At 47.6% G+C, this 25,642-nt stretch overlaps 1 protein-coding gene across 2 annotated transcripts in view; it reads right to left on the bottom strand.

Moving 5' to 3' along the window:
* Positions 1–3,858: 3,858 nt before the first annotated feature.
* Positions 3,859–25,642, bottom strand: part of rae1 (ribonucleic acid export 1) — a 35,531-nt gene continuing 13,747 nt past the window's right edge. For both annotated transcript variants that reach the window (XM_070895895.1, XM_070895896.1), the window contains exons 3-13: positions 24,015–24,119; positions 20,746–20,838; positions 17,218–17,304; positions 15,820–15,906; positions 14,803–14,874; positions 13,781–13,888; positions 11,275–11,381; positions 11,102–11,180; positions 10,152–10,346; positions 6,630–6,715; positions 3,859–4,059 (exon numbers count right to left, since the gene is read on the bottom strand). In XM_070895895.1, coding sequence (XP_070751996.1) covers positions 4,053–4,059; positions 6,630–6,715; positions 10,152–10,346; positions 11,102–11,180; positions 11,275–11,381; positions 13,781–13,888; positions 14,803–14,874; positions 15,820–15,906; positions 17,218–17,304; positions 20,746–20,838; positions 24,015–24,119 — 1,026 coding nt within the window. In that variant the 3' untranslated portion in view covers positions 3,859–4,052. The remainder of the gene's footprint in view (positions 4,060–6,629; positions 6,716–10,151; positions 10,347–11,101; positions 11,181–11,274; positions 11,382–13,780; positions 13,889–14,802; positions 14,875–15,819; positions 15,907–17,217; positions 17,305–20,745; positions 20,839–24,014; positions 24,120–25,642) is intronic.

Genomic DNA, 25,642 nt, shown 5'->3' with positions numbered 1-25,642 from the left:
CATACTGTAGGCTCTTTCAGCCTTAGACAGACTTCTGGATGCATAAGCAACTGGTTGCAATTTCCCAAATTCATTAGCTTGTTGCAATACACACCCAACCCCGTCCGACAACACATCACATGCTAGTACCAAACACTTACATGGATCATACAGCACAAGCAATTTGTTTGAGCATTATAATTTTCTAACTTTTACAAAGGCATTTTCTTGGCTTTTACCCCATACCCATTCGTCTCCTTTACACAGTAAGATGTGCAGTGGTTCTAACAATGTGCTGAGACCCGGTAAGAAGTTACCAAAGTAGTTCAGGAGTCCTCGAAACGACCGCAGCTCCGTCACGTTTTGTGGCATCGGTGAGTTCTTGATTGCCTCCGTCTTCGAATCGGTGGGCCTGATACCGTCCGCCGCGATTCTTCTCCCCAGGAACTCCACTTCAGTTGCCAGGAAAACGCATTTCGAGCATTTTAACTTGAGCCCCAAGCGGTTGAGTCGACTAAGAACCTCCTCCAGGTTCTGCAGGTGCTCGACGGTGTCCCGACCTGTAACCAAGATGTTGTCCTGGAAGACCACGGTGCACGGGACCGACTTCAGTAAACTTTCCATGTTTCTCTAGAATTCCAAACGGGCATCTGTTATAAATGAAGAGACCTTTGTGCGTGTTGATGCTGGTGAGGCCCTTCGATGATTCCTCCAGTTCCTGCGGCATGTAGGCCAAGGTCAAGTCCAGCTTCGTGAACGTCTTTCCTCCCGCCAGCATAGCAAAAAGGTCAGCAGCCTTTGGTAGTGGTATTGATCCTGCAGGGAGAAATGATTGATAGTTACTTTGTAATCATCACAGATTCTGTCAGTGTCGTCTCCCTTGAGGACTGGAACAATCGGACTGGCCAACTCGTTGAATTCGACCGGCAAGATGATGCCCTCTCTTTGCAGCCGGTCTAGCTCGATCTCCACCCTCTCTCTCATCATGTACGGTACTGCTCTGACCTTGTGATGGATGGGTCGCGCCCCCGGAATTAGGTGGATCTGCACTTTTACTACTTGGAGCTTCTCGATGCCTGGTTCGAACAGCAAAGGGAACTTGTTTAAGAATTGGGCATACGAAGTGTCGTCAGCAGACGAGAGCGCTCAGATGTCGTCCCAGTTCCAGCGTATCTTTCCCAGCCAGCTCTTGCTGAGCAGCGTGGGACCGTCGCCTGGTACCACCCAGAGTGTGCACCGCTCCATCGTAGGAGACCTTTACAGTAGCACTGCTGATTACGGGAATCAGTTCTTTTGTGTAAGTTCTCAGTTTCGTGCGAATGGGAGGCAAGACTGGCTTTGAGGCCTTGCTGCAGCACAATTTATCGAAAATCTTTTTGCTCATAATGGATTGGCTCGCACCCATGTCCAGCTCCATTGACACCGGGAGTCCATTTAATTTGACCTTCAGCATTATCGGGGGACATTTTGTGGTAAATGTGTGCACCCCATATATCTCTGCCTCCTCGGTCTGAGACTCTGGTTCGTCGTGGTCTGCCGTGGATCTGTCCTCCTCTGCAACATGGTGGTTGGCAGGATTAAAAGGGTTTGCAGCTCGCCTGCACATACATTGAAGTTGTCCCATTATTCCACAGCCCTTGCAAACGTATCCTTTGAAGTGGCATGAATGGAAATGATGATCACCCCCGCAGTGCCAACAAGGTGTTAATGGCCTTGCATTCATCACCCTTGATGGTGGATTCTGAGACATCTGCAGATGTGCAGCTGCAGGCATGTGGGGCCTGTCCTGTACATTGCGATTTGAAAACAAACATCACTTTGTTCACAGTACTTGTAGCAGCACTTGTGTGCTGAGAGATTTGCTTAGTATTGTCACTGGTGGCAATGAATGCCTGGACTATCGCTATGGCTTTATTCAAGGTTGGGGTCTCTACAGTCAAAAGTTTGCGAAGTGTCACTTCATGGCCAATGTCAAGTACGAAAAAGTCTCAGAGCATGCACTCCAAATGTCCTTCAAATTTGCAATGTACTGCAAGGCGTCTTAGCAACATAACTCGCCACTTCCTGGCCTTCAGACTGTTTGTAGGTGTAGAACCGGTACCTCGCCATCAGAACGCTTTCCTTCGGGTTCAGATGCTCCCGGACCAGTGTGCACAAATCATCGTACAATTTCTCTGTGGATTTCACTGGAGCAAGCAGGTTTTTCATGAGGCCATACGTTGGTGCCCTGCAGGTGGTGAGGAGAATCGCTCTTCGTTTGGCAGTGTTCACTTCTCCTTCCAGCTCGTTGGCCACAAAGTATTGGTCGAGTCACTCCACGAAGGTTCCCCAATCATCTCCCTCTGAAAATGTCTCCAGGATGTCCACTGTTCTCTGCATTGTTGGGTACGTCCTCTGTATCTCGTCGCCAGTTGTTTTGTATGAATAAAGAATCTGACTGGATACCGTGAGCTCAAAGTAAAGTGTGACCGTAGTCTTTTATTGCAGGTCTCCAGAGTGCCTCTCCAGCCTGTGAGGCCTCCTTATGGGATTGTGGGATCCCTTGGGACTCCAGGGGATGAGCCCTCTGGTGGCTATACAAGGTATATACAGGTTTACACATAAAACACAAAACACTTGTGACTGGCGACGCCGATGAAGAGGCTCGCCAGTCAGAAGCCAGGCCTTCCACGCCATGAGCTGGTCCAGTGCATCCCCAGACACCGTCTCCATTGTCTCTCTCCCCAACACAGCAGTGATCTGGCGGCCTTGCTGCAGGCCCTGGTGCCACTTTGTGTAGGAGCAGCAGACAAGGGAGGGGAATGAAGGGAAGGGGGGAAAAGATGGTGGGAAAAAATTGTGGGGCGGCAGGATTTAATTTAAATATCGCACTGCTGGATTATGTTATTGAATTATCGCACTGCTGGATGCAGCTCATTATTTTATTTAAGAATCGCAATGAAGGCTAAAAAGGTTACAATGTTACAATGTTCAATAAACTTTTTTCTTGACATTAGCCATTCCTGTGTAGTGTCTCATTTGCAGAATAAGAGGGAGAATAGTCAACATGGTGGGATAGACTGGCCAGGCAATGCTCAAACCTGCCGTTCACTCTTCAAACAAAGCGTTCAATTATGAGCTGCTGATGTAAAGCTTTTGCAGCGTGAAATGTCCTCGATGCCTCCCCTGTGGTGGCATGGGTTCCTCGGCAGGCTCCTCTTCCTCCTCCTACTCTTTCTCCTGAGGTGGTCCTGCAATCCCCATTGGCAATTCCTGTCCCTCATGAGTTGTGTAGCATGCAGCACCCGACGATAGGCTGCCGGCATGAGATTTTTTAAACAAGTTTCCGCAACTTTCCCTCACCCACACTTCCCCACTGGTCCCATTAATACCTAAATGCAAAAAAACTTACCTTGATCCCTGGACACTGCCGCCCCGGGATCCCCGATGTCCCACCAGCTTTCCCAGGCGCCTCTCGCTGTGCAACACACTCTAGGCTCCCCATCTCTCCTTTTCAGATTGTGTGGAGTGAGTGCTTTAATCTAAACCACAGACAAATACCCTGCTGAAGTCGGAGGTTTGTAGCAGCCACACCCTTAATCCTGCAAATAAACTTTCATTTTAGTTTCAGTTCTCGAGCTTTAGCCTCATTTTAGTTAAAGAATTTACTCCTCATTTTGGTTTGTGAAAACACAGCAGCAGTTGACCTGCGGCACTGAGTCTAGCGGCAGCCGTCTCGTAGATTGCCTTTTCCAGTGGTTCACCCTTCTCACCTGCAGCTATATGTCTGAGGGAATGCTGGATATGGCTGCAAGGGTTGGCTCTGCGTCTTGGAGCACAGACAGTTGAACTCTCTCTACCCCCCCCTCGCTCGCTTCACATTTCAAAAACAAGCCAACATAATTAAATGAAAACTTTATTGAGGGAAAATACGAAACAAGAAAATCTATTACAAGACATGCTGTGTGGTCCAGGGAGACAGCTAGAGCAACAGAAATCAGACAGCAGCTGTAGCTATGGTTCCACGTGTTAAAATGACCTTCTGCGATTGCCCCACCTCTGAAGCGATTTTGGGAATCACCCGCTGCCGACGTTCAAATCCTGAACAGGAGGGAAAGAAAAGCAGAGCATTACACAGGGCTGCCAGCTGAACCTTTTCCTGATTCTTTGGGGATGAGCCTCTCCTGGCGAAGTAAAATTAACGGTGTGTTTTTCTTGGACATCCCGTGTCAGCATCAAGCCGCGTACAGCATGGGGGGGGGGGGGGAGGGGGGGGGGGGGGAAGAGGGTGGTCGTGAATCTCCGCTGCATTGACCCCACTTTGCCAATAATGTAACTTCGGCACAAGTTCAGCATAACCAGGGTTAATGTCGGTGGAGCAGGATAATCACTCCCATAACCTCCTGCCTCCATAATATGCCTAATGCCAACCGCGACCGCCCTGTGCTGCCCCAGTCTGGCATTTTCCCAGCCCCATGGAATCTCCCTGAACGACATCCTCCAGTTACACAGAATTACATCGAATGTACATCACAGAATCAGGCCATTTGGTCCAACTGCTCTATGCCGGTTTTTATGCTCCACACAAGCCTCCTCCCACTCACCTTAGCAGCACATCCTTCTATTTCTTTCTTCCTCATTTACTTATCTAGCTTCCCCTTAAATGTCATCATCATAGGCGGTCCCTCGAAGCAAGGATGACTTGCTTCCACGCCAAAAGAAAGGATGAGTTCACAGGTGTTTCGCAAGAAGAACCCGAACTACAACCTGAAGGGTGGAAGATGCCTGTGGGTGGATTTTTTTAACGTGTGGTGACCGTTGCACACCAGCCACCACACGGGCTCGACAGAGCTAGGTCTTGGTCCAGTGGCAAGGGTTAACCAGGACAAGTGGAGACCTGCTCTGCTGCACGGACCCAGTGCACACATATATCGCAGTGTGGGCTGGTCCGTGCTGCCTCTGGGCCCCGATCCTCAAATGTAGGTAAGTAGGGACAGTTTGATATGGTGGGACCCACACCCGCTGGGGACAGGACAACAAAGACTTGGGATGCTTTCTACTGCCAGAGTTTTCTGAACCGGGACAAAGGCTGTCTGCAATGTAAGCAATCAGAGTAAAGAGTCACAAAATAGATGCTGTGTAGTCCGTCAAGGAGACAAGACATGTAATCCAGCTGGGAAACAAACTCTAAAAAGGAGTGAACTGTTTTAAAATTAAATAGGAATAAAAACAACGGGTGCAGGTAGAACGGGGGGGCTTTGTATTTTTAATTCCTGTTCCTGACAGGTGTGAAGTGGGCTTGGCTGCAGTAAGTTAATAGTGACACCATCAGACATCTCCAACACCAGTAAAGATAGGCAGCTGACCAGCCCCTGGAGAAGTTACTAGAAAGAAATCCCGCAGGTGACGAATAAATTAAGGCCAAAGAGCCCTTGGGGCAACAGTAGTGCTGCCAGGTGGGAGAGTAGAGCAGTGTCTGGTGCTGTACCACAGAGAGGTGGGCACAGCGTACTTACTGTGCATTCTTCAACTCAAGAACGGATATCACCAACTGTACGTCTTTTGAAGAAAAAACAAACAAACTGTTACAATGGCGACTGACGTTAAGGCCCACATGCTTTAGGTTTTAGAACCATGAGTGGGGGGGGGGAAAGCTGGTTGGGAGGAATCAGCGGATCCAACAACTTGAGAGGGAGGACTTCACAGCGTGCATCTCTTTCTCCCCTCCCCTTGTGAGGGCGCCAACTCTTGCGGAGACAGGTTTCCATAGGCACCCTCTCATACCGTGCCCAAGTGTCCAATTTCCAAGTGCCAGCCAGCATGGTCAATCGACCGTATCCAAGCCTTGCCCACATGTACACTATTCAGCGGGAGCCGCAAGACAGCAACGGATAAGCCTTTCCCATTCTCCCGTCCCACATGCATTGGGGCCAAATCCAGTGCTCTTCCCCTCTGTGGCGAGTCTCCCACCTCCTAACTCCTCAAAGCCTTTCCACCATCTACAAGGCACAAGTCAGGAGTGTGATGGAATACTCTCCACTTGCCTGGATGAGTGCAGCTCCAACACTGAGGAAGCTCGACACCATCCAGGACAAAGCAGCCCTCTTGATTGGCACCTCATCCACCACCTTCAACACTCACTCCCTCCATCACCGGCGCACCGTGGCTGCAGTGTGTACCATGTATAAGATGCACTGTAGCAACTCGCCAAGGCTTCTTCAGCAGCACCTCCCAAACCCACGACCTCTACCACCTAGAAGGACAAGGGCAGCAGGCGCATGGGAACACCACCACCTTCACGTTCCCCTCCAAGTCACACACCATCCTGACTTGGAAATATATCGCCATTCCTTCATCGTCGCTGGGTCACAATCCTGGAACTCCCTCCCTAACAGCACTGTGGGAGCACCTTCACCACACGGACTGCAGCGGTTCAAGAAGGCGGCTCACCACCACCTTCTCAAGGGGCAGTTAGGGATGGGCAATAAATGCTGGTCTTGCCAGCGGCGCCTACACCTTGTGAATTATTATTTTTTTTTTAAATTGCAGTATCCCACTGTCAGGCAAATTACTAATTCGAACCCCCACCCCGCCATTAAATGATGTGGTCTGGATGATCAGAAGGTGGCTAGGAGTTGGCCGCCTGCAGGAAGCCTGTCTGTGGTACTCACCCTTTCTTGTTCCTGGGTTTCAGTTCCTCTGCGGCATTACGCAGGAAGATGTAATTCTTTTTCTGTGGGTTGAAATATTCATGACCCTGAAAATAAGAGGTTCAATGTTTTTGTAATCAGCTAAAGTGTAACGGCAGCAAAGTCTCCTTATGAGCGAAGGTAAAAGCACGCGGTGAGCAGTGTGTTGGGGAGGCACAAACCCGTGTAGAAGAACATATTTAGGAACAGGAGGCCATTCAGCCCCTCGAGCCTGCTCCGCCATTCATTGAGATCATGGCTGATCATTTACCTCAACTCCACTTTCCTGCACTATCTCCATATCCCTGGATTTCCTTAATATTCCATAATCTATTGATCTGCCTTAAATATACTACAGGTATACATGTCTTGAATATATCTAGTCACAGCTATGTACTTCTGTTAACCTCTTCCCTCCCATCATCAAGAACAGGAGCCAGGGATTGACAAGCATCTGCCCACCTATAGAAGCTTCTCTCTGCATTAATCCATTATTTGCGCACAGGATAGGCCAAGTTAAATGAAGATCTATCTTGGCATTAAACATCACAACTGCACTCCATGCCTCAGACTATCCAGAAGCAATAACAAGAGACCAGCTAGTGATCTAATGTCACATTTTGCACTAAGTATGTGGTTACATTAAATTCAATGTAGTATGGCTTCCACAAATCCAAGTATAAATTAAGTATGTTTTGGTCAGTTATGTGCTTGTTATTTTTTTTTAAATCCTTCCTAATCAGAGAGATTAATAGTTAAAACGGTGCACTGAGATACAGTAAAGTGTTACGTTTTTTCACAAAGAACTAACATCTCCCCCAACTTCTGGAACTGCAAGTCCTGGGACAACAAGTGGGCTTGAGTGCCACTTTCAACATTCGAAACGCTGCTGTCAGGTCAGGGTTAAAATTCACCATCATTGCTGGGACAGTCAAGAGGTGTGCATGTGGCAGGCCAACCCTGGTCTTACAGTTCTCATTACATACAGCAGGAATCAGCACGTTATATACTGATCCCGGCACTCCAAAACAAGGAAGCCCAGGCTCAGGTCATAGTGTCAAATCCTGGACTACTGGATCACAACTTGTATTTATATAGCGCCTTTAATATAATAAAACATCCCAAGGCGCTTCACAGGAATATTATAGACAAAGAATTTGACATCGAGCTGCATAAGGAGAAATTAGCGCAGGTGACAGGTCGGTTTTAAGGAGCGTCTTAAAGGAGGAAAGAGAGGTAGAGACGCAGAGAGGTTTAGGGAGGGAGTTCCAGAGCTTGGGGCCCAGGCAACAGAAGGCACAGCCACCGATGGTGGAGCGATTATAACCAGGGATGCTCAAGAGGACAGAATTAGAGGAGTCAAATATCCTGGGGGGGGGGGGTTTGTGGAGGAGATTACAGAGATAGGGAGGGGCGAGGCCATGGATGGATTTGAAAACAAGGATGAGAATTTTGAAATAGAGGCGTTGTTTATCCGGGAGCCAATGTAAGTCGGCGAGCACAGGGGTGATGGGTGAGCGGGACTTGGTGCGAGTTAGGACATGGGCAGCCGAGTTTTGGATCACCTCAACTTTATTTAGGGTAGAACGTGGATGCCAGACAGTAGTGCGTTGGAATAATCAAGTCTAGAGGTAACACAGGCATGGATGAGGGTTTCAACAGCAGATGAGCTGAGGCAGGGGCGGAGACGGGCGATGTTACAGAGGTGGAAATAGGCGGTCTTAGTTATGCTGCAGATATGTGGCCGGAAGCTCATTTCAGGGTCAAATATGACACCAAGGTTTCGAACAATCTGGTTCAGCTTCAGACAGGAGTTGGGGAGAGGGATGGAGTCAGTGGCTCGGGAATGGAGTTTGTGGCGGGGACCGAAAACAATGGCTTCGATCTTCCCAATATTTAAGTGGAGAAAATTTCTGCTCATCCAGAACTAGATGTTGGACAAGCAGTCTTGGGGTCGAGAGAAGAGGTGGTGAGGTAGAGCTGGGTGTCCTCAGCGTACATGTGGAAACTGAAGCAGTGTTTTCGGATGGTATTGCCAAGGGGCATCATGTAGATGAGAAATAGGAGGGGGCCAAGGATAGATCCTTGGGGGACACCAGAGGTAATGATGCGGGGGCGGGAAGAGAAGCCGTTGCAGGTGATTCTCTGGCTACGATTAGATAGATTGAAAGGGAGGTTGGAGATGGGGCGGTAGTTTGCAAGGACGGAGGGGTCAAGAATGTTTTTTTTGAGGAGAGGGGTGATGAGGTGGGGGAGGGGGGGGGAACAGTACCCGAGGAGAGAGAGCCGTCAACAATGTCGGCTAACATGGGGGCCAGGAAAGAAAGTTGGATGGTCAGCAGTTTGATGGGAATAGGGTTGACGGAGTAGGAAGTGGATCTCAAAGCTGTGTGAGGTTTCAGCAACAAGTGTACCTAGTGAGGAGCTGGTCTCACGCATGATCCCTGACCTATACGGAGCTTGCTGATCCCAGACATCAAAGATAGAATCAGCCTCAACAACCATGGGATACAGGGCGAGAAATCAACCAGGAGTCCCACTCCTGGTAGCTATACAGTAACTTCTACTGTGTATATGAAGTGGAGCTGAGTCCATGATCAGATCAGCCATGATCTTATTGAATGGCGGAGCAGGCTCGAGGGGCCGAATGGCCTGCTCCTATTTCTTTTGTTCTTCTGTGTGTATGTGGACATCAGATGAGGATAGGTTGGGCTTACCTCTGAGCCACTCCCAACCAGTCAGGTAACTTGCTGACATTCAAAGTCATAGCTCACACAAACTACTGACTTGTTCCTGGTGTTCTTTCTGAGGTGGTAGTGTTTGGGAATAAGGCCAAGCGTTACAGAGTCTGCACAGTACCTATGGAACTCCATCATTATAAAGGAAATCTTCAGTAAGCGAGTAGCTGGGGACAAAATGGTAGTGTACATTACAGTACGATTTCAATTTAAAAATAAATATGGCAATAAGCTGTAGGAGAGTACCCCCTACTGGAACCAGCTCTTGCTACAGCTGTAGGAGAGCACCCCCTACTGGAACCAGCTCTTGTTACAGCTGTAGGAGAGCGCCCCCTACTGGAACCGGCTCTTGTTACAGCTGTAGGAGAGCGCCCCCAACTGGAACCAGCTCTTGCCACAGCTGCAGGAGAGCGCCCCCTACTGGAACCGGCTCTTGCCACAGCTGAAGGAGAGCGCCACCTACTGAAACCAGCTCTTGCTACAGCTGTAGGAGAGCGCCACCTACTGGAACCAGCTCTTGCTACAGCTGTAGGAGAGCGCCACCTACTGGAACCGGCTCTTGCTACAGCTGTAGGAGAGCACCCCCTACTGGAACCAGCTCTTGCCACAGCTGTATGAGAGCGCCCCCTACTGGAACCAGCTCTTGCCACAGCTGACCCAAGAATGTTAAAGGCTTGCGAGACATTACGTGGTCAAAGGTTCTATTTTCTTCACCCGTTACCTCTCACTCAGATATCAACACAGGGGGCAGAACACGCTTACTTACTTTTGACCAGTCGTAACTTGACGAATACGCGAAGATGTTCCCGTTGTTGTTGAAGCAACAGGCAGCTATTTGCTGGTCAAGCTGCTCTGACGTTTTGAGCTTCGTGCGAGCGTCTTTGTCCCAAAAACTGAACCTGCCATCGGATCCCACAGTGGCAAGAGTGCCGTGGATTGGGTGGAATGCAATTCCATTCACCTGGGGGAAGTAGCAAAGAAGGAGAGTTATACAGCAACTCTGAGAAACGGGCAGCACACTCTTCACCAAATCGAGAGCACACTGGCCTCAACTGGCCGCTCTCTGGAATTTGAACTGTTTCTACAATACATCAATAGGCCAGGTTGGACCTTGCAGAGCAGCGTTGCGCAAGATCAAGGTCGATGACCCTTCGTCAGAAGTGGAAAAAGTTAGAGATGTAACACATTTTAAGCAGAGTCTGGCAGGGAAAGGAGGGAGAGAAGGAAAGAACAAAAGGGAAGGTCTGTGATAGGGCAGAAGGCAGAAGAGATTAAATGACAAAAGCGATGATGGTGCAAGGCAAAAGGGTGTGTTAATGGGATAAGGAAATAAACAAAAGACGAGTCGAGAGGAGGTGTGGTGGCAACAGCAGAACCATCAGCAACAGCCAGTGTCCGAAAAACTGGGAGTATTGGTAATAATCTGAAAGTGTCGAACTCGATGTCGAGTCCAGAAGGCTGTAATGTGCCCAATAAAAAGATGAGGTGCTGTTCCTGGAGCTTCCATTGTGCTTTATTAAAACAGTGTCGGTGACCAAGGCAGAGGGGAGAGAGTGGGAATGGGGCGGAGAATTAAAGTGACAGGTTTAAGCTCAGGGTCACACGTGCGGACTGGACATAGGCCAAGTCCTTTATCCAAGTTGATGTCCTCAATGATCAGATTGTAGCAAGAAAATAAAGAGCTCTGTGTCTGGAGATATGTACTTTAATACTCACAGCATAAATATCTTGAGGCCCAGATGTGTTGGTTGTTCCATTAGATCGATGGCATTTGAAGGTAAAGTTGTCTTTTGCACTAATTTTTTAAAAAAAACGTGCGTAATTGAGCAGGTCATTAAAGCAGCGTATCAAAAAACACAAGGCAATGGCCAATGACTGAGGCTACTTACGGGTTGGGAGGGTTTATATAATGGATGGCTACCCGGCCCTCAATGCTTCCAAGCGCAAATCCTGTGGGCTTGTTCTGTTTGTCTTTGAAGATGGCAACACAGCGATGCTGAAAAAGGTGGTTCAACAGGTGTTTAGGACGCGAGACTCACACAAACTAAGACATCTGCCCCGTCACTAACTGCACTTTATTTTCATTCTTGGGATGGGGCTTGCATTTATTGCCCATCCCCCGTGGCCCTTCTTGAACCGCTGCAGTCCGTGTGGTGAAGGTGCTCCCACAGTGCTGTTCGGGTGGGAGTTCCAGGATCTTGACCCAGCGGCGATGAAGGAACGACGTATACCTCCAAGTCAGGATGGGGTGTGACATGGAGGGAAACTTGGAGGTGATGGTGTTCCCATGCGCCTGCTGCCCTTCAGGGTGGTGGAGGTCACGGGTTTGGGAGGTGTTGCCGAAGAAGCTGTGTTGGGAGCAGATGCTGCTGTGGTAGTACAATTATTTTCATTGTAAATTGGATATTGGGGCAAATGGTTTGCGCTGAATTGGCTGAGCCTACCCTGGGCAGCAATTAAGATTTGCTGTTACAGCCCCGAGTTATGGAGAGAAAATACAGCAGGAATCCTGCTGCTGAACCCCTCTCTAGGAACCTTTGCTCGAGCTACATGTGTCTGCACGTTGGGCCAGGGTATGATCAGGCTCTCCAGAGTCACTTTCTCTGCTGAGCCTTGATGTCTAGGCTCACAGGTGAAGATGGCCCAATTTAGTCAAATGTTTCAATAACCGAATACCACTACAATAATAACTTGTATTTATATCGCACCTTTAATGTAGTGAAACATCGCAAGGCGCTTCACAGGAGTATTATGCAATAAAAATTTGATACCGAGCCGCATAAGTAGAAATTAGGGCAGGTGACCAAAAGCTTGGTCAAAGAGGTAGTTTTAAGGAGCCCCCTCTGAAGGTGGAAAGAGAGGTAGAGAGGTGGAGAGGTTTAGGGAGGGAGTTCCAGAGCTTTGGGCCCGGGCAACAGAAGGCACGGCCACCAATGATTGAGCGATTATGGATGCTCAAGAGGGCAGAATTCGAGGAGCGCAGATATCTCGGGGGTTATGGGGCTGGAGGAGATTAGAGATAGAGAGGGGCAAAACCATGGAGGGATTTGAAAATAAGGATGAGAATTTTGAAATCGAGGCCTTGCTTAACCGGAAGCCAATGTAGGTCAGTGAGCACAGGGGTGATGGGTGAGCGGGACTTGGTGTGAGTTAGGACACGGGCAGCTGAGTTTAGGATCACCTCTAGTTTACATAGGGTAGAATGTGGGAGGCCAGCCAGGAGTGCATTGGAGTAGTCAAGTCTAGAAAGGCATGGATGAGGGTTTCAGCAGTGGATGAGCTGAGGCAGGAGCGGAGACGGGCAATGTTACGGAGGTGGAAATTGGCGGTCTTAGTTATGCTGCGGATGGGTGATCGAAAGTTCATTTCAGGGCCAAATATGACACCGAGGTTGGGAACAGCCTGGTTCAGCCTCACACTGGATTTGGGGAGAGGGATAGAGTCAGTGTCCAGGGAACGGAGTTTGTGACGGGGACCGAAACAATGGCTTCAGTCTTCCCAATATTCAATTGGAAAACATTTCTAATCATGCAGAACTGGATGTCGGACAAGCAGTCTGACAATCGAGAGTCCGTGGAGAGGTCGAGAGAAGAGGTGGTGAAGTAGAGCTGGATGTCATCGGCGTACATGTGGAAACTGACGCTGTGTTTCTGGATGATATCACCAAGGGGCAACATGTAGATGAGAAATAGGAGGGGCCAAGGATAGATCCTTGGGGGACACCAGAGGTAACGATGCGGGGGCGGGAAGAGAAGCCGTTGCAGGTGATTCTCTGGCTACTATTAGATAGATAAGATTGGAACCAGGCGACTGCAGTCCCACCCAACTGGACGATGGTGGAGAGGTGTTGGAGGAGGATGGAGTGATCAACTGTGTCATAGGCTGCAGACAGGTCCAGGAGGACGAGGAGGGATAGTTTACCTTTGTCACAGTTACAAAGGATGTAATTTGTGACTTTGACTGCGCTTGGTGCCATGGTAGGACTGACACTTGGATTTATTTCCCAATGATGGGAAAAGTAAAGAATTTATAATCGGGTACATGTGCACACTCACATAAAAAGTCTGACAGCATCAAGAGCGTGGCAATTGCTTCAACTGAATTTACTCTGATTTCAATTATTTTTTCACAGAAAGACGGATTTTACAGATAAAACACCAGATTTAGTGGAAACAAAGAATATGTAAAAATATACATTGGAAATTGTTAACAAATACCGAAATACCAGAAACTACTAACACAGAGAAGGCCACAACTTGCAGCTGTTGAACACGGCAGCAGGTGTTCTGGGTGAGCATGGACCTGTAAACAGGCTAAATGACTAAGTGTAAGGACAAGTTTGCTGCTGTCAGCACGATTCCCTTTCCCCAGCAGGCAGGTGCGCTGCCATTGTACCTGGTGTTTGAGGGGAGAGTCTATCCTCTTGAATTCGGAGGGCTGGTTCTCGAGCTGGTAGACGATGAGCCCTCTCTCCGCAGTGGCGACCACAGCCATGGGATACAGCTGCCATTTAAAATATAGAGAGAGAGAACAAGTAAGGAATCTTGCATGTCCATTTACTGAAGTCACGCAACTAAGTTCTTAACCATTATAATTCTCCTTCCCTCACCCCCTTTCCAAAGGGTCTCCTCCTTCATTCTATAATATGGAGTGGAGATTGAACACTGCATTCACACGATTGCTGAAATATGTGCATTATATAAAGCCCCTTGCACGAGCAAAGGGTCCTGTTACAAGGCCTTTATTGCACTGGTTCCCAAACACCACCACCTCAGAAAGAACATCAGGAACAAGTTAAAAGCTCGACAGCAGTGAGTAAATCACACCCCCTTCCTCCCCCCACCACCATCAGCACAGGTTGAGCTCATGCTCCTGAGCTGAAATTGAACACTCAACAACAAGTCAGGTTTCAGGATGCAAAGAATACAAGGGTAATCAGACAGCTTCACGGTTCACCAAAGATCAAGCCGTTGGCCTCGTGGTGGCATTCCTGCCACCACGAGTCAGAAGGTGCAGGGTTCAGAACTCCGGCTCTGAATTCTGGTGGGACATCCAGTGGGACACTGAGGGTCCCGTTTCCTCTCCCCCTCCTCCACATCGTACGAGTTGCAGGTTTCCATAAAACCCTCCCGCCGTACAGGACTAACCCCCCTCCTTATCGGCTGGTATAAAGATGGTTACGGCCATGGAAGGAATGTTTACGTCGCGGCCCATCAGTTAACCAGCCTGCGAATCCTTCCACCATCTCGCACTGTTCTCCGAGGGAGGCGTGCGACGATACGAGATCACCAGCAATAGTTCACCAAAGATCTACTGCTGCGATCTACTCAAGTTTGCTCTCTCGTTCAGTGAACCAGCCACACGATCTCCTCGTGTGAAAATGCCTACTGTATAGGTGTTGTAATGTACCTACTTACCACGTCAGCACAGTAACACCTCTCCGGCAGCTGCAATGTCAGCATGGGGTTTGGCGAACGCGTATCCCAGAACTGAAATACAAGAGGAACAATTCAGCCTCCCTGCCCCAGCACCAGCTGTTTACCACCAAAAAAGACATGGGGCTAGACTTTCCACTTAGATCGCTAGGGCCCATAAAATAGGTGATGTTCCAGCCTTCAGGATCGCTGGAACATCGCCCATTTTTCGAATTGCGACTTTTGGCTTTTTTGGGGGAGATAGCCCAGTGATGTGAAACGGGCCTCAGCGATGTGGAAGGCAAGTCTTCCCGAGCAACGGCCTTCTGCGCATGCGTTTTTGTTTTGCAAGCAAGTTTTCCCATGATTCGGGAGGTATGGGGTCATCCACGCATGCGCATGTTGTAAAAATAAATTAACATTGCGGCCCGCTAACCCAGCTCGTTTCATGAACACTTTTCAGACAGAAATTCATCCAGGTTTAACCCCTGGTGCGGAGCTGGCCAATCTCAGTCAAGGCCGGGGGTGAAGGTGTTTCAATTGGCCTCAGTGTTCCTGGATTACCACTCCTCATCATTATCCAGTTACCGCTGGATAATCCTGGAGGTCCCTACACGGAGAACGATTTCACAATGACTGCAGTGGCCCAAGAAGGCGGCCCCACCATTGGTGTTCCCGTTAAGCTGCATGGCCACAAAGCTGCCTGTAGGTCCCGCGTAGGCCAATTAGCGGCTTTACAATGGGATATTTCACGCACGCGCAAAATTGTGAATGGGCCACGCAGTCCATTAAAGGGACCGTGCAGCCCAAAGAAATAGGGGGTACAGTGCCCACCATCACCTTCTCAAAGGCAACCAGGGATGGGCAATACATTCCAGCCTTGCGAAGAACATCCACATCACAGAAGTGATATTTTTAAAAACCCACAGAATTAGCCTGCCTACCATACCCCTGGGCTGTTGTACAGCAGAAACTACTACACCTGCACGTTGACTGTCAACAAACACAGTCAGTTCATACCTTTAACGTTTTGTCCCAGCTTCCTGTCATTACACAGCTGTAGTTAGGTGCTTTGATCCAGTGGACAGTTTTAATGGGAGCGTCGTGCTGTGGTTCAAACAGACATATGTTACCAGTGTTGTACAATTTAAAAAGGACTCATGCAATTGAGTCCCCCCACGCCATGCAGCCACTCACTTCTTGCACCTTCTCTTGTAAATAGTAGGAAGGTACAGCCCAATTCTGCCCAGCCTCCACATACAAACAGGCAGTGATTGGAAGCCCTGGGACTCTGCCTCTTCAACAGTGATCTTGTGTTACAGAACCACTCCGACTTGGAAGTGCTTCTGGAAGGTGCTGGGGCTCCCAGCGCTGTTACTAGGAAAAGGAGGTCATTCAGCCCCTCGAGCCTATTCCGCCATTCAATTAGATCATGTACCTCAACTCCATTCACCCTTTGATCCACATTCCTTGATACCCTTATCTGACAAAACATCTACACCTTGAATATTTCAATTCATCCAGCATCCACAGCCTTTTGCAGGGGGGGGGGGGGTTCCAGATTTCTATTGCCTTTTGTGTGGAAAAAGTGCTTCCCTCTTGAATAGCCTGACACTAATTTTAAGATTGTGTGCTCTTGTGCTAGATTTCCCACCAGTGAAACAGTTTCTCTGCATCTACCCGTTATCATTTTAAACACCTCGATTAAATTACCCCTCAACCATCTAAACTGAAGGAATAAAAGCCAAGTTTATGCAACCCGTCCTTAATTTAACCCTATACCCCCAGGTATCATCCTGGTAAATCTGTGATGGCATCCCCTCCAAGGCCAATCGTGTCAGTAACAATACACAAACAATTGGGAACGTGCAAAGGTTATCGGCAAGATTTCTAGCGTGAATTTACTGTTGATCGAAGATGTGAAAGTATTTTTTGAGCCGTCTGTGTGCTCCGGGCGAAGGGATATGGCAGGTCAGGAGACCAAATTCAAGCTCTGCGTCATCCCTTCACAAGAATCCCCCACTTTTCCCAGACGATACAAACGAGCAGTGTGGAGTGACTTTCTCAGCCTGTGGGAAGACCCTTGCTCTGCTACCCAACAGCAGGATTTCGATCGGAACTTGCCAGTGGTGATTTGTGGGCATGAATCCGTGCCAGGCCACCCCATGGTTACAGCTGCTTCCTCACACTGTCCAACGAACACAGGCGCAAGTTAGCACATCGCAGTCACACAGAGGACACTGTCTAGTTCATGGCTGATTAAGAGTTTCAGCAGTCACCGTGCTTGCAAATTGATCCATTTTGATAAGAAATACATCTAAACTAAAGGCGAGTGAAGGGATCCAATTCTGCTTCTTACGCATCTTGTCCTGAACATCCCCACAAGTACGGCTGCTGAATACCTTATTTTCCACTTACTTGTGCAATCTGTATCGCCTGGTTACTGTTGAGGTCCCACATCTTTGCACTTTTATCACATGACGCTGTGACCACTTTGCTCCCGTCCTTTAAAGACATGAAGGTGCATTACTCCACAGGGTTCAAAATAGACACTTTGGGGATGTGAACAGTTCTTACACACTGCACTGCAACAAAAATATATTGCAACATAGTTTGCATAAAACCCCTCCCAGTGAGTGTACATAATATCACACATTGAAGTGAGTGTACATTTTATTTGATGTATCCTGCATAAAGCCCCCTCCCACAGCGAGTGTACACTTTACTGCCCAAGGCCAGCAGGTGCATGTGAACACCATCACCTCTATTGTTGTTCAGTCAAAATCTGGAAACTCCCTACCCAACACCAGGGAGTATCTGCACCACACGGACTGTGGCTGTTCAACAACAAGGCTCACCTCCACCTTCTCAAGGGCAACTAGGGACGACCGCATCCCAAGAATTAATTTTTTTTAAATCACCGACTTAACAACCCTCCGATAGCGCTTGTACATTTCATTTCACACAAACCCTATTAAAAAGGAAATTGTTGATAATTAAGTCGTAAACAGGGTTCCTAATCTGTTTGCTCGCTATGTGCTAGTTAGCTTTTCAATTTTTTTTTTCAGTATATGCGCGTCAATGGCAAAGCCAGCATTTATTGCCCAACCCTAGATGTCCTTGCGATGGTAGTGGTGAGCCACCTTCTTGAAGGTATTCTTACAGTTGATCCAGCAAACATAAGGGAACAGTATTATATTTCCAATTCAGGATGGTGTGTTACTTGGAGGGGAACATGGAGGTGATGGTGTTCCCATGCGCCTGCTGCCCTCGTCCTTGTGGTAGAGGTCACGGGTTTGGGAGGGGCTGTCGAAGAAGCCTTGGCAGAGCATCTTGTAGATGGTACACACTGCAGCCACAGTGCGCCGGTGGAGGAGGGAATGAATGCTGAAGGCGGTGGATGGGGTACCAATTGAGGAGGCTGCTTTGTTCTGGATGGTATCGAGCTTCTTCAGTTGCAGCAGCATCCCTCCAGGCAAATGCAGAGTATTCCATCACACTCCTGACTTGTGCCTTGTAGGTGGTGGAGTGGCTTTGGTGGAGTCAGGTGGTGTGCAACTCGCCGCAGAATACCCAGCCTCAAGTGCCTAGGCATTTATATGGGGAATACCACTGTATAGCTCCCTCCAGTTTGTAAAACAACCATTCACCACTATTCTTGGCTCTCTGTCCCTTAGCCAATTTCGTATTGACATTGTCACTGTCCCTTTAATCCTATGGCTTTTAATTTTGCTAACAGGTCTATTATGTGGTACTTTATCAAGTGCCTTTTGAAAGTTTATATACACAACATCAACCAGCGTTACTTCACCAAGTTACTCAAACATGATTTGCCTTTAACAAATCTGTGCTGGCGGTCATTGATTAACCCATAATATTCCAAGTAACAATGAATTTTATCCTGGATTCTTGTCTCTAAAAGCTCCCCCACCATCAACGTTGAGTTGATTGAACTCCAGTTGCTGGGTTTAACCATCGACCCCTTTTTAAACAGGGGTGCAATGTTCCAGTCCTTTGGCACCACTCTTTTATCCAAGGAGAATTGGAAGATTGCAGCCAGAGCCTCTGCTATTTCCACCTGTACTTCCCTCAGCAACCTAGGTTGCATGCCATCCGGACTGGGTGAATTTTCTACTTTGAGCGCTGCCAACCATTTAAGTACCTCTATCTATTTTTAGCCTATCCAATTTCTCTACTGCCTCCTCCTTCACGGTGACATTGGCAGCATCCTCTTCTCTAGTGGAGACAGATGCAAAGTACTCATTTAGTACCTCAGCCAAGCCCTCTGCCTCCACAAGATGATCTCCTTTTGAGTCCCACCCTTCCTTTGACGATCCTTTTACTGTGTATATTTTTATAAGTTACTTTAATGTTCCCTTTTATGTTAGCAACTATTCTATTCTCAAACTTTCTTTGCCCTTATTTCCTTTCAGTTTACTGTACGTTTTGTATTTTGCTTGGTTCTCTACTGCATTATGAATCGGACGTTTATCATAAGACTTCTTTTTCTGTTTCATGCTACTCTCTATCTTTAGTGATCCAAGGAGCTGTAGCCTTAGGTGCCCTTCCTTTCCCACTCATGGAAATGTGTCTCATCTGTACCCAAACCATCTCCTCTTTGAAGGCCCCCCATTGCTCATTTACTGGTTCACCTGCCAATCTTTGATTCCAATCCACCAGGGCTAGATCCCGTGTCAACTCACTGAAATTAGCCCTCCTCCAGTTGAGCATCTTTACGTTTGATCGTTTGTTGCCTCTCGTCATTGCGTGGCACTCATGTAGTGGGAATGTCACTTGCCACTAATCAGCCCAAGTCTGCATGTTGCTCGGGTCTTGTTGCATGCGGACATGGACTGCTTCATTTTCTAAAGAGTTGCAAATCGAGTTGAACACTGTGCAATCATCAGCGAACATCCCTACTCTGACCTTCTGATGGAGGGAAGGTCATTGATGAAGCAGCTGAAGATGGTTGGGCCTAGGACACTGCCCTGAGGAACTCCTGCAGCGATGTCCTGGGGCTGTGATGGGCTAAAGAGGAAAATCAGCCAGAGTTCCTACTGATCCCTATCAGCTATTGCTGCATGTGCCGGTTTGGTGAGATCAGGGCTGGGCATGATATTCTCCATGGTTGAATAGCCACCGAAAGTCACCGTTAAGGCTCACTTGGATGAAGTACTGAAGTACCGTCACAAGGAATCAACGCCAAGGGGAAAATACTTGTGGTAATTGACTGTAAATGATAAATGAGAAGAATACAAGAGTATCAACTCCTTCCACTGGTCCCCTCAGCCCACTGACATTATGACCATGGGCCTAAAAGGGAAGCCAACTGCCTTGCTTCCAGGTCTCAGCTGGCCAGTCAGATGCCTTCTGGGAATAACATTTGCCCATTGGCAATTGTCCCTTGGGCATTGCTCCTCCGTCACATCCAGTCAGCAACTACTCTGCCCACTCACAGCGGTACAGACAAGGTCAGCAACTGCAGGGAAACATTACTGCGCATATACAACTCATTAAAGGTGGCAGTGTAAGTAGATAAGACTAGGAAATGGTTAACAAGACTTTTGGTGATGTGTCAACAAACAGGCATTGATGCCCTGTGTGCGATACCAATGTGTCAGGAGCCAATGTAACTAATGCAATATAAAGGAACCAGAGAGCTAATTCAACCCACTCAGGTTTGATCTATCATCCAAGTCCTGTTTGCAATAACTGCTTCCCTCCAAAACCTACCCCTCCGTCTTCACGGGGTCAGGTCTTGCTCCCATTCGCTCCTAAATACTTCAGCTGACTGCACTGATTACCTTAGGGAAGGGTGGAGGCTATGGAAAGAGGAGAAAGTACACAGCAAGTTTCCGAACAATTTTCCTGACTGGATCGTCTGTGCAATGCAGAGTAGAACAAAAGTATTTTGTAACAAACAAAAAAGTTAATAAATAGACCTACATCACTCCAGCAGATATCCAGCACTGGACCCGTGTGCATCTGTTGGGCCTTGGGAACAGTTTGCCCATTATCCTGAATCTCCCAGCAACGTACCTTCAAAAGCAAAAACAAAGTTTCTACAACACTGCATGAATGGAAAGATATTTATAATGAACTAACAGCTCAAGACAGTACAGTACAGACAGACACAAAATAGAGATCACTGAGAAAGTGTGATGAAAGGGCATTTCTGTATGGGTGAGCAACTAATGAACATTAGTGATTGAAAACATAGAAACATAGAAATTTACAGCGCAGACGGAGGCCATTCCGGCCCATCGTGTCCGCGCCAGCCGACAAAGAGCCACATGGCCCTCGGTCAGCCGCCCTAAAGATTACATATAAACCTATGAACAATGACGGAAAGGCAAAAAGCACCCAGCCCAACCGTCTCACACAATTGCGACACCCCTTATGCATGGTAGATGCAGTATAATGTGGATAAATGTGAGGTTATCCATTTTGGGGCCAAAACACGAAGGCAGAATATTAACTGAATGGCGGCAGATTAGGAAAAGGGGAGGTGCAACGAGACCTGGGTGTCATGGTTCATCAGTCACTGAAAGTGGGCATGCAGGTACAGCAGGCGGTGAAGAAGGCAAATGGTATGTTGGCCTTCATAGTTAGGAGATTTGAATATAGGAGCAGGGAGGTCTTACTGCAATTGTACAGGGCCTTAGTGAGGCCTCATCTGGAATATTGTGTTCAGTTTTGGTCTCCTAATCGGAGGAAGGACATTCTTGCTATTGAGGGAGTGCAGCGAAGGTTCACCAGACTGATTCCAGGGATGGCTGGACTGTCATATGAGGAGAGACTGGATCAACTGGGCTTTTATTCACTGGAGTTTAGAAGGATGAGAGGGGATCTCATAGAAAAGTATAAGATTCTGACGGGACTGGACAGGTTAGATGCTGGGGAAGTCCAGAACCAGGGGACATAGTCTTAGGATAAGGGGCAGGCCATTTAGGAATCAGATGAGGAGAAACTTCTTCACTCAGAGAGTTGTTAACCTGTGGAATTCACTGCCGCAGAGTTGTTGATGCCAGTTCATTGGATATATTCAAGAGGAAGTTAGATGTGGCCCTTACGGCTAAGGGGATCAAGGAATATGGAGAGAAAGCAGGAAAGGGGTACTGAGGAATGATCAGCCATGATCTTATTGAATGGCGGTGCAGGCTCGAAGGGCCGAATGGCCTACTCCTGCACCTATTTTCTATGTTTCTATACTAAAACATTCTACACTCCACCCCAACCGGAGCCATGTGATCTCCTGGGGAGAGGCAAAAACCAGATAAAAACCCAGGCCAATTTAGGGAGAAAAAATCTGGGAAAATTCCTCTCCGACCCATCCAGGCAATTGAAACTAGTCCAGGAGATCACCCTGGCCATATTCAATTCCCTGCAGTACATACCATTATATCTGCTCTGTCCAACAAAAGGTCATCCAGTCTAATCCCAATTACCTACCCAACTGGAGAGAGTAAGCCAATACAGTAGAGGTTAAATCAAATGGCAGGTTTTATTAGTGCCACTATATTCTCCATCTGACAATTACTAACAAACTCATCCAGATACAGCATTTTATTTTGTGAGGGTGACTGGTGCCTTATTTTTCAATGTCCTTCTACCTTATTGATTCACACACTGGGGAGGCGTCATAGGTTTTCCTCAAGGGGGTGACAAGTGTCTCTTACGAAATTTGAGAACTCTCGGTCTTATGTCAAAGCAGAAGAAAAATCTAAAACAAAAGCGGATGCTGGAAACCTGAAATAAAAACAGAAAATGCTGGAAATACTCAGCAGGTCAGGCAGCATCTGTGGAGAGATGGTTCAGGTCAATGATGACCCTTCGCCAGAACTGGGAGAAGTTAGAGATGTAACAGTTTATAAGCAAATACAGAGCCAGGGAAAAGGGGGAGGATAGAACAAATGGGAAGATCTCTGATAGGCTGGAAGGCAGAGTTATTAAATGACAAAAGGGATGATGAGGCAAGGCAAAAGGAGGCTGTAATGGGACAAGTAAAGTAACAGAAGATGTGTCCAGAGGAGGTGTAACTGAACATAATAAGAACATAAGAATTAGGAACAGGAGTAGGTCATCTAGCCCCTTGAGCCTGCTCCGCCATTCAACAAGATCATGGCTGATCTGGCCGTGGACTCAGCTCCACTTACCCGCCCGCTCCCCATAACCCTTAATTCCCTTATTGGTTAAAAATCTATCTATCTGTGACTTGAATACATTCAATGAGCTAGCCTCAACTGCTTCCTTGGGCAGAGAATTCCACAAATTCACAACCCTCTGGGAGAAGAAATTCCTTCTCAACTCGGTTTTAAATTGTCTACCCCGTATTTTGAGGCTGTGCCCCCTAGTTCTAGTCTCCCCGACCAGTGGAAACAACCTCTCTGCCTCTATCTTGTCTATCCCTTTCATTATTTTAAATGTTTCTATAAGATCCCCCCCATCCTTCTGAACTCCAACGAGTAAAGACCCAGTCTACTAAATCTATCATCATAAGGTAACCCCCTCATCTCCGGAATCAGCCTAGTGAATCGTCTCTGTACCCCCTCCAAAGCCAGTATATCCTTCCTTAAGTAAGGCGACCAAAACTGCACGCAGTACTCCAGGTGCGGCCTCACTAATACCCTGTACAGTTGCAGCAGGACCTCCCTGCTTTTGTACTCCATCCCTCTCGCAAGGAAGGCCAACATTCCATTCGCCTTCCTGATTACCTGCAAACTAACTTTTTGGGATTCATGCACAAGGACCCCCAGGTCCCTCTGCACCACAGCATGTTGTAATTTCTTCCCATTCAAATAATATTCCCTTTTACTGTTTTTTTTTCCAAGGTGGATGACCTCACACTTTGACATTGTATGCCATCTGCCAAACCTTAGCCCATTCGCTAAACCTATCTAAATCTCTTTGCAGCCTCTCTGTGTCCTCTACACAACCCGCTTTCCCACTAATATTTGTGTCATCTGCAAATTTTGTTACACTACACTCTGTCCTCAACAGCTGAACCAGACCCCTGCTGTCTGAACAAATGGGAGTAGTGGTTATGATGGAAAAGCACGACTGAAGCTCCAGTGTGTTATCCGAGTACTAACATAGCTAGAGCGCAGTGATGTGAAGGGGAAGCTAAGCGAAAAAAAGGCAGTGCAGAGAAGAGGACATCAGTAAGGCACAGAGGATCACAGGTAAAGGGCATGGCCATCGGCCTCATTACTCACATCGTTGGCCCAGGATCCGGCGATCAGAAAGTTGCCTGGTAACGTAGGGGGACTAAACTCCAGGCAGCTGATGCTGTCATCGGGAGGGGACGCCACTTCGATATCCTGTGCAAACAACATTGGCAAACGTGGGCATGACAATTCAGTTACTGAACGCTAAACGCAATCAATCGGCTGTTATGTTCGCCACAGAAATGATGTTAGACCGAGAACTAAGCATAATTTTTCTGTAATAACCCATCGCCTACAGATACTTACAAGTTTCCCCTCTCCTCTCTTCACCCTGACCATGTTGAAATTAAGACTCGTTCTTCCATCTCTTCATATCTCTCCATCTTCCTTTCCTTCTAAAACTTACAAACTTTTAAAATCTAAGCTTGGCTTCACTAACCACCACATCCATATTTACCTCCTCTTCTCTCCAAGTTTCATCTTGCTCTTAATAATATAATATAATCTAGAATTCCAAGCATGTATAGTTAACTAAAAACCATGAATTGGTTAGACAACCCATAGAGATCACCCTCCATCAACACAGTGTTCGATGGCTCCATGAGGAGCTAACTTCAAAAACTATAAATAAAACAGAAACACCCTTTGTTATAATACTATCAGGTCCCCTCTTTCTCTCCCTGATGCCTGTGTTGGTCCTTGCTTTCACTGAGCTCAGAGAACCTCATTAACTGTGCATTCCGTTCCAATCTCCACTCCCCCACCCATAACCATCGTACAATCCATCTCGACCCCCTCCTTTCCCTTCCTCCACTCTCTCTGGCAATGCACCATCCAGAGACATCTACAGGAGCTCAGTGATTCGTTCCCATCTCACATTCTGTAAAGTGTCCATCCCTTTCTCACAATTTCTCCAGCTGTCGCATTTTTTCAGATTAACTCCATTTCACAGAAGAGCTTCTGAAAAGGTCCTTTTTCCTCAGCCGAGATTTCCCCTCGATATTAGTCGACAAGGCCCTTGCCCCAATCTTGTACTTTTCTCACAAAGGCAGGCCTTTGTCCCCACCTTCCATCCATTTTTGCCAACACAGATTTTCTCCTCTCCTTTTTGTATTCCCCACGTCCCGACATCCAGTTGCCCCTCCCCTAGCACCTTTCCATGCAACTATTTTAGTTGAAGACAATAATCAAGTGCCCCCTGATTAATGGGGGGGGGGGGGGGGGCCACACTCCAAAAACTTTTCAGGTGTCCCCTTGTTTTTTTTTTTATCCTCCCCCCTCTCCACGAGGTCACCAAAACACAAATTATACAAGTGTCCCCTGGCTAAAAGGGTGGGGGCACTAAAACCGACAAACAGACAAATTAAACTTTAAACAATAATAATCAAATTAAAATTTGGTTGCCGGGGGTTGGCACTCCAGTCCTTCCGGCGCCCACCTCTCGCCGAAGGCCACGAGCGTATCGGTGGACACCGCGTGCTCCATCTCCAGGGGCACCCTGGCTCAGATGTAACCACGGAAGAGAGGCAGGCAGTCGGCACCTTTCCGTGCAACCAGTGTTAATATTATTCAGGTGGTGTACATCAATTGGGTGTTAATTGTATTCAGATGGTGGGTATTAATTGGGTACTCTTGCATTCATATAAATAGAAGCAGGCTCAGGAAGTGGGGGAAGC

This window comes from Pristiophorus japonicus, chromosome 12, assembly GCF_044704955.1.
Source record: "Pristiophorus japonicus isolate sPriJap1 chromosome 12, sPriJap1.hap1, whole genome shotgun sequence".
Classification (NCBI taxonomy): Eukaryota; Metazoa; Chordata; class Chondrichthyes; family Pristiophoridae; genus Pristiophorus; species Pristiophorus japonicus.
This window is presented reverse-complemented; position numbering and strand designations above follow the sequence as displayed.